Below are 9,626 nucleotides of genomic sequence, written 5' to 3' on the forward strand. Positions count from 1 at the left end.
TAAAAGCTTCCAGACCAACAGCATTCACTCCTGAAAATACAACAGAAAAGCTTAACACAAATGAAAAGATCCATGTGAGGGTGATTAATACAGTCACAGTGTTGTTTGTGATCCTCATTTTGTACTTCAGAGGGTCATAGATGGCCCAGTATCTATCAATAGATATTAAACTAAGATGTATTAAAGAAGAGAAACAGAAGGTCATATCCAAGCTAGAATGAACTTTACAAATAACATCTCCCAAAAACCAGCAGCCCTCGACAGATCGCACCATACTGTAGGGCATCACCAGTGAACCCAGCAGACAGTCACACACAGCCAATGACTGAACGATCAGATGAGTTGGAGACTGAAGCTGTTTGAAGTGAGAGATGGAGATGATGATCAGCAGATTCCCAAAAACTGTCATGAGGATCATGAGTGAAATGAAAGCGTACATTGTCACTTTAACAACAGTGAGACGATGAGCTTTAGGACAAGAGTCTTGATGTGAAGGATAACACAGGAGAATATTTTCAGTCTTATTGAAAGACATTGCTTCTGCCCGAAAATCTGACAGGACTTTCTTTGTAATTGTTAACAGGTAGACAATCATCACCCAATGTTTAAAGAGAATCATTTTAGGAATTACATCTTTACATGGTTACAGCAAATATCTAAAGAAACATGAACATAAATACAGTACATGCTTATTCAGTCTAACTTCCTAAATTAACGTGATAAAGCTCAGATGTGTTAATATATACACATCAGGTCAGGTCTCAACCTCCCTAGTTGTATACGTAACTAACTGATACACAAACATTGTGACTCATGAGATTAGAATAAAAAACTGAACTGTGTCTCCTGAATTAAAGGTCAATGGAGGAATGATGAAGGGGTTAAAGATATTATGCTGGCTATTAACATATCAGAAAGTGCATCAAGAAACATGTAGGGCATATAGGGGTGTGCAGGCAAAAAATATCAAAATAATAATGTGTGATTTTGCATATAACGATTACCATGGTGCAATTTGCTGGTGGGGGGGGCTGGGTTTACCCTCCATGATTATTTGTGCAAATGCATTTGCACCCATTTGTGCACCCATGGGCGTGCTTGTCTGAAAACAATGTGCCAATATATACTTTTGTGCCAGTATGAGACTTATGTGCCAATTAGGGCTGGGTAATGTGTGTGGTTAAATATACACAATATTGTCAGAGCTGATGGTGTAGTGGGCAGCGTTTCAACATGTGGTGCTTTCGCACTTTCGGCGAACCGAGTTCGATTCCCGGCTCGTGGTCATTTGCCAATCCCATACCCCTCTCCCCTCCCTGTAGAATACTTTCCTGTCCTCTCCTTACACACTGTCAAATAAAGGCAAAATGGCCAAAAAATAACTTATAACGGTTCGGTGCATACCTCGGTTTTGAGGCCACGGTTCGGTTCATTTTTAGGTATGAACATTAAATGCATGAACATTAAACTGCAGGTTGTTTATTTCTATAAACTTTTTTAAACAATTGGTTAACACTTTTTTTTAAAAACTTTTTATTAAAATATAATAAATAAGATATATATCAAATAAAAAAGAATAATAAATAAAATACTGCTGCAAAGTTCTCCACTAAATAACATACTTTTTTACATTATTTTATAACAGTAGGTAAATCTTTTCTTAACCTTCTCTTAAACTTTTTCTACTAAAACCTTGCACTAAACTAACAAATTCAATTCCTGAATACATTTATGAACTATTAGCCTACATGTTTGTAGATTAAGAAACTTGGTTTGCTTGTCGGTGATCTATTATTGTCTCTCTCGTACAAGGTCGAAGACTCAGAACGTAGGTTTTTTGTTTGTCCTGTTACAATCTCTGAGAGTCAGAACTTGTATTCTCTGTTTCAGTCTCTTAGCGCAGGGTCCGAGACTCAGAACGAGAAATGTCTGGAAAAAAGGTTATTTTATAACTTTCAGATAAGGAGGAGTTTGAATCTTGGCGCTTTCCTGATGCAGAACCGTGATTGGCTGTTGATGTCAGAAGGAGCCCACAGAATGTGGCCCACTTTTCTTCACTGTGAGGAACTCATTTACATAGTATAAAGTACAGAGTTTAAACTTTAGAATTGAATCTATGCATTTTCCACTTACCAAACCACTTTCCAAAATGCCCTTGGCAGTATCCTGACAGTTGCAGCCATTGCGAAAAATATTCCTGCATGTTAGTCATGAAAGCATTCGATAAAACAACATCCATCTGTGCTTTAATTCAAAGTGTGAATATTTGGAGAAATATTGATTAAATTTTATGTTTACTTCAACAATATTTCAGCAGGGGGGAAATGTAATCAATTTTTATTCCAAAAACGGAGATATGAGCAGCGCTGGAGGCTACAGCCATATAAACCCAGTCTGTTTCAGAGATTAGATGTGTCCATGAGCGGTAATGAGATCGATGTTTTAAAAACAGGCAAATAAAGATATTTTTAGGATGGAGACAATAAACACGACTGAGATTATATGTGATTTATTTGTGTTCTTCATGCTATGTCGAGTATTTTCATAACAATACTGTATATGTATAATGCTAAGCTAATCGAGCATAAAAGCATCCCTTGCTAGTCATACTAGAATATGTTGTGGGACCACCAGCTAAACCAGCATAGACCAGCATAATTCCCATGCGGGTCCATGCTGGTTTGATGCTGTTTTTTCAGCAGGGAGCTTAAAGGTGCAGTGTGTAATTTTTAGAAGGATCTCTTGACAGAAATGCAAAATAATATACAAAACTATATTATCAGGGGTGTATAAAGACCTTTCATAATGAACCGTTATGTTTTTATTCCTTTAGAATGAGACGTTTTTATCTACATACACCGAGGGTCCCCCTCCATGGAAGTCGCCATTTTGTGCCACCATGTTTCTACAGTCTTAACGGACAAACTTTTTTATTACGTTGTCTCCAATCATGACATGTTTGTCTGGTGGTGGCTACCGTAGCTTCTCTATGCATTTCAAAAGCAAGGGGTGAGCTGTGAACTGAGCACAACATGGATTCAGCCAGTCGAGCGACTCGACCGTATGTATTTTAAATAGCAGATTCTACACTTGCGAGAATACTTTGATTAGTGGGTGGAAGTAATTACACATAAATGAGCACATACTTTTGAAAGAAAACATGGGTTTTTGCTAAGAATTAACTCAAAAAGTACACAGTGGAGCTTTAATAGCATAAAAAAGTTAATTTTCTGTCTCATTTTGTGATCCCAAGCCAGATCAGATCACGCATGGTTGTTTAATTACTCGACTTTTGATGTTATAAAGTGAGTTTTATTATAAATCTCTTTATTTGTTGTGTTTTGATGGTGTGCTAAGCTAACGTACTAGCTGTCATGTAAACACCTACTGCCTGGAGACATATGAGATATATGTTTTTAGGAATAATTTCAACTGGTAAAGCTTCTTTTTAGATAAGTTTTTTTGTAAGAAGGGTATTTAATACAAAGAAAGTAAATTGAGACTTAATCAAAGAAAGGATGGATTAAAACACTGAATAGAATTCGTGAGTACTGAATTATAATAATAAAAGAATAAACATTTAGACAGCCATATCCCGGATTAAGAGTTGTTAATACTGTAAGTCATCCAGATGCTTATATTTAATGGGTCTGTTTAACAAATGGAACAACAGGACAATAAACGTAAAGCTTGATGCTTGTAAGATATGAATAAACAAACATTAGCTTAGCATTTTGTTGTTTTCTGTAAATAAATTCACATGACATGGTTTAAAAAAACATTTCATAAAATACAGAGTTTTAGAGGTATCATATTCAAATTTGAAACAGAATATGGTCAGACCTGTGCAGAAAGGATGTGTTCATTTTAACACATTGTTTTGTATTTCATTGTATTTCGTGTTGATTTTGAGTTCAAATAAATAAAAGGGACAACACAAGACACAAAACACATTACATGTGTTGTCCTTAACTAGACAAAAAAATGTGTTTTTAACACATTCGTTTTATCTGGGGTGCATTTTTAGATACTGTAGCTCCAAGGCTAGTTTTTAAGTGCAAAGGCTTCATAGACTATGTATTTTAATTTGGCTATGACACTATGTGTGTGGTGGGGGGTTCAAAAGCAGGGATTTAGGTTAACAGGTTAAAAACATATGTAAATATAAATCTCAGATCAAACACTGTCTGTCACTTTTTGTTCATTGTGATATTTAATATCTGCTATTTTTTATTCAGTCACTGTTTTGTTTTAATCTATAGAAACTATATTCCATCAAGTGTCAGAGTATTTGAATGATTAAATCCACAGATATAAGTGGATATGAGAGTCTTAAAGGCCTTCTGAAAGCAAGGATAAAAAAATCCATAGATCAAAGGATTACAAGTTGAGTTAAAATATGCAAACCAAACTAAAGCCTCATAAACATCAGCTGGGGTCACAAAATTAAGGAAAGGGTCGACAGCAGCAGCAATAGAAAAAGGCAGCCAGCAGAGAAAGAAAACGCCCATAACAAGAGCCAGAGTTTTAGCTGCTTTTCTTTCTCTGTGTGCAGAGCTTTGACTGTTAACACCTGTGGTGGTCACAGACACTTTCTCTGACAAAACCTTTGTGTGTTTTCTCACAACACTGAATATGATGATATACAGAGAGCTCATTATAGTTCCTGGAATAATAAATACCAAGATTATAGAAATCAGTCCCCATTCTTTGTTGAAAAACACACCACAGCCACCAAAACAAGACACTTGTAATATAAGAGCTTCCAGACCAACAGCAGTCACCCCTGAAAACACAATGCTAAAGCTGTACACAAATGAACAGATCCATGTAAGAGTTAGTAATACAATAACAGTGTTGTTTGTGATCCTCATTTTGTACTTCAGAGGGTCACAGATGGCCCAGTATCTATCAACAGATATTAAACTAAGATGTATTAAAGAAGAAAAACAGAAGGTCATGTCCAAGCTAGAATGAACTTTACAGATAACATCTCCCAAAAACCAGCAGCCCTCGACAGATCGCACCATGCCATAGGGCATCACCAGTAAACCCAGCAGACAGTCACACACAGCCAATGACTGAACGATCAGATGAGTTGGAGACTGAAGCTGTTTGAAGTGAGAGATGGAGATGATGATCAGCAGATTCCCAAAAACTGTCATGAGGATCATGAGTGAAATGAAAGTGTACATTGCCACTTTAACAACAGTGAGACGATGAGCTCTAGGACAAGAGTCTGGATGTGAAGGATAACACAGGAGAATATTCTCAGTCTCATTGAAAGACATCAAATCTGCCCTAAAATCTGACAGGACTTCCTTTGTAATAGTTAACAGGTAGACAATTACTGTATCACCCAAAATTTAAACAAAATCATTTTAGAAATTACATGGTTACATGGTTAAGGCAAATACATAAAGAAACATAAACATCAATACAGTACATGCTTATTCGATCATGATATAGCTTGGATGTGTTCATATATACAGTTCAGGTCAGGTTTCAACCCCCCAGTTGTATACGTAACTAATTTAACACAAACATTGTGACTCATGAGATTAAAATAAAAAAACTGAACTGTGTGTCCTGAATTAAAGGGCAGTGGATTGGCCCTTTCAAAAAAAAATTGTGAAAGTCTTACATTTTTCTTGCTCCCCCTTGCTACATGTTAAAAGGATTAGTGTTAATAATATAGGTTAATATATTAATGTTGATGTTTTTAATGAAAACAAAAGATTGATCGACTATTTTATTGATGATATTGTCAAAACAGGCAATTTCAGTCTTTTTGTTTATTTGTTATATTTTGGCTCACACTAACCAAGAGTGCTAGCCTTCAAATAAATTACATAATGAGACAGGCAGTAAAAGATAATTTCAGGTATTATAGTTATGTATTAACCTTGATCTTGATCCATCCTGCCTACTTATATTTATTAAAGAGCCCCTATTTTAATTTTTAATGATTTTACATGTGTTTTGGTGTTCAAGTATACGTAGTAAGTCGTACAGGTCGACCGATGTCTGTGTGTGTGTGTGTGTGTGTGTGTGTGTGTGTGTGTGTTTGTTTGTTTGTGTGTGCGTGTGTGTGTGTGTGTGTGTGCGCACGCGTGTGTGTGTGTGTGTGTGTGTGCGTGTGTGTGTGTGTGTGTGTTTTCAGGGCCGATATCGATACTGATTATTACAGATCGAGTAGACCAATAAGCGATATTTTCAAGCGATATGGTCTGGAAGTATGAACTGTTCTATACATATAACAATTAACTAACCAATTTAAATTCATATAATAAGTGTAAATAATTGAATTGCCTTCATGGCTTCATTGTGTATGTTGTTGAAAAAAACGCTAATGTTTTCATAAAACTATAACATTAATACCATATTAGGCACAATTCAATAGCCTATTCCTAAAGTATATATGTCACCAAGACAAGCATTTAAGCATACCCGTGTGTGTATCTGAACATTTATATGTAATAATTTAGTCGCACAAAATAACTCGATCTGTCACTTGTTGCGAGCAGCGTAAGAGTGCACTGGCCGAAGACCAAAGTGCTCAAGTTCTTTATGCTTTAAAATGGCTTGTATTTTTGAAATGACATGACTTACAATGACGTGCAAATGCTAACTCAGTCAATTGCCTGAAACATGTGCTAAACTTTATAAAAAAAGTTGTCCTCCGAAGAGGGGGGGTGGTGGTGGGCCAAAAAAAAGAAAAAAAAGAAACTCTTTGTTTTGTTGTTTGATGTGCTAAACTCTTGTATTTCAGTGTCAAACTCACTTGCAGAACAATCATTGCAAAGCAGCTCCAGTTAGCAAGTGCTTTCAGTGGTGTCTTGAGCCTCCAGTGCTGACTGGCTGGACTCGTGACTCCCAACAAATCAGATGGGCGGTGGGTGGGCATTGCTCTAGGCAACTGAATAGAGTGCCCTGTTCCATGTTCCGACAGCTTTCACTAAATCCGTGGCTGCATCAGAGCAAAATATGGGCATTTCAAAATTACATTATCTGCAAATCTGCTTTAAAAATGTCTGATGTTCTGTTGTCTTGAGGCACCGATGAAACTCTGTGGGATGATCAATTGAGTGACCCTTTGACCCTCTGCAACACTACTCCTCAGCCCTTCCATCTCCTGTATTTGATCCTTTCTCATAACTCAGTGTATAAACCATTGACATGACCTAACCCCAACCTCTAACGCCCCAATCTCATCACAATCCGACCATACACGCCAACCCGTTTGACTAAGGCCAGAAGCCCTATTGTCATCGGTAATGCTGGTTCTGTGGCAAACGGTTCTGTATGGCATACTATTTGCCGCAATACACAAGACCACAAGAAAACGCCAAAATCTCACTGCAACCCAACCATGGGTGCCAACCTGTTTGACTAAGTCCAAAGGCCCCACTGTTGATGTTAATGCAGGTTCAGTGGCAAACGATACCAAACTATCTACCGCAATTACCCAACAACACTGATCTATTGTATATGACTTGATGTTGATATCCCTTAATACTTACCTGAGGCATCGTTGAGACTCTGTGGGATGGTCAATTGAGTGATGGCACCCTTTGGGTTGTCAAGTGTGTGCCCTCCTTCCTGGGTGTTTCGCTAATAGGCCCACGACACCTCCAGAGGGTTTAGCATTGAATAACAGCATCCCAGGTTCACTCCCTAGTTGCCATCAACTCACTCCCAGGCGGAGTCTTTTCTCTTCACCCACAGCCACTGGCTTCCCTTTTCCGCAGCCGTGGAAAAGTCTTTGACTGCCTGCCGGTGGGCCTTTCCTTGCACTCCAATGTCCCTGTGTAGCCTGGATGTTAAGGTGGCTAAGAACCCTCTGCAATCTACTTCCACTGGGCGTACCTTCATATTCCATAGCTCGATGATGTTGACAAGCTTGAGTGAGGCTGGCCACAGTACAAGGTCTGTTTGCAGGTTGGTGGCTGCAATTTCAGCTGGGAAGCAGATTTCTTGTTCAAGTCTGAACAAGAACAGCTTCCAGTCCTGTGCTCTGCCCAGCTGACCAGAGTCTGACCTTATGGTGGTGAAGTTGGCTTGACCCTCACCCTCCCGAACAAGTGTTGGCTGCCACTGGGATGATGGGAGAACAATGGCATTTACACTTGTCTGATGACTTTCCAACACTGCAGCAAGACATCTTAACACCTGGTTGTGCCGCTAGGTGTAATAGCCTTGGAAAGTATGATCTTGCATCCCACTAAGATGTGCTTCAGTATTGCTAGACTTGGGCATAGAGGGCACGCGGGGTCCTCGGCATACCTTTGGCTTAGCTTTGCTGGAGAAGGCAGGACATTGTAGGCAGCCCTGACAGTAAAGCTTGCCATGAATGCCTCCATCTCCCCCAGCTTTTTCAAGGAGATCTTCCTCTTCTTCACTCCTTCCCATGCCATCCACTGCCCTTGCTTGTGCCACAGCTTGGGCACACCTTCTTGCTTCCTCCTCCCAACATACCTCCTAGACCACCATCTTGCGTCTCTGAGATAGAGAGGCCTTGCTCCACACTGGTGTAATGGCCCCAAATACAAGACCACTCCTCTCCTCCTGCACTCGGCCCACAATGTCCTGTGTCTGAGTGCTGCTTTTGCATGCTCAATTGCAGCCAACGGGGTCCACTTCCTTCTGGTGGCCAAGATGGGGGCAGCTTAGGCTACAGATGGATTGCTCGAATCCAGTAGCATCATCTCCATTCTGACTTTGGCACACTTGTACTCCTCTACCAGACTGGCAATGGGCAGATGTAGCATCTCTTTGCCATAAAGTCCAATATTGCTGAGGCACCTAGGAAAGCCAAGCTACTTCCTTACATATGAGCTGACCAATCTCTCCATCTTTTCCACCTTTGAGAGCGGGATTTCATATAGAGGGTTATTTAGCATGCACCAGAGCTTCAGCTTGCCCAAAAGCAGGGTTCTGTCGATGTTCTGCAGGCCATTGGCTACCTTCTTCCTAAGCTGTTCTACCTGCTCTTTGTCTTTAAGGGAGGCATCATACCAACGACCTAGGCTCTTCACTGGCTTCTCGGAGACAGTTGGGATGGGTTCCTTGCCAATGTGGAAGTGGTGGTCTGACACCTTCCCCTTGATGATGGAGATACTTCTAGACTTGCTCAGCTTGATCTTCATGCGAGCCCGCTCAATGTTTCCCTGGATCTTGTGTCACAAGGTGACGATCTTTTTGGGCGGAACCAAAAGTTGGGAAAGTTTGGTTCCGCCCGGATGTTTCCGCCCAGACCGGGGAAAGGAAACACCGGACATCCGGCAGCATCGCGAAGGGCTGTAATCAGTCGATTAAGCACAGCTGTGTGTAGTTAAGGAGATCGCCGGGTGATTGGACAACTGGAGTACACGGAGGAGTATTTAAAGAGCAGTTAAATCACAGTTGGACAAGTTTAGTGTGTGCTGAGGAACGGAGCTGTGCTCGTTGATAGACATTGGTGGCTGTCTACATTTTCTCTCTCTCTCTCTCGTTGTAGTCTGCGGTGGACACGCTGGAGTTAAAGGAAAATCCTACGGGTAGAAGAAACATTGGTCGAAGTAGCACATTTAAAGGAGTAAAGCAGGAAGGAAACCGTTTTGCAACGTAAACAAAGGCAAACCGCT

General features: G+C 39.9%; 1 protein-coding gene across 1 annotated transcript; it reads right to left on the bottom strand.

The window, feature by feature from the left end:
• Positions 1–4,265: 4,265 nt before the first annotated feature.
• Positions 4,266–5,291, bottom strand: LOC135738582 (trace amine-associated receptor 4-like). The gene has a single exon (XM_065256681.1). The coding sequence runs from the start codon at positions 5,289–5,291 to the stop codon at positions 4,266–4,268; it is 1,026 nt and encodes a 341-aa protein (XP_065112753.1).
• Between the last annotated feature and the right edge of the window lie 4,335 nt (positions 5,292–9,626).

The sequence above is a fragment of the Paramisgurnus dabryanus genome, chromosome 12, assembly GCF_030506205.2.
Source record: "Paramisgurnus dabryanus chromosome 12, PD_genome_1.1, whole genome shotgun sequence".
In the NCBI taxonomy this organism is placed as follows: Eukaryota; Metazoa; Chordata; class Actinopteri; order Cypriniformes; family Cobitidae; genus Paramisgurnus; species Paramisgurnus dabryanus.

Bases quoted from the DNA above. Each gene is read 5' to 3' on its own strand.
- LOC135738582 (XM_065256681.1), bottom strand. From the start codon at position 5,291: ATGTCTTTCAATGAGACTGAGAATATTCTCCTGTGTTATCCTTCACAT.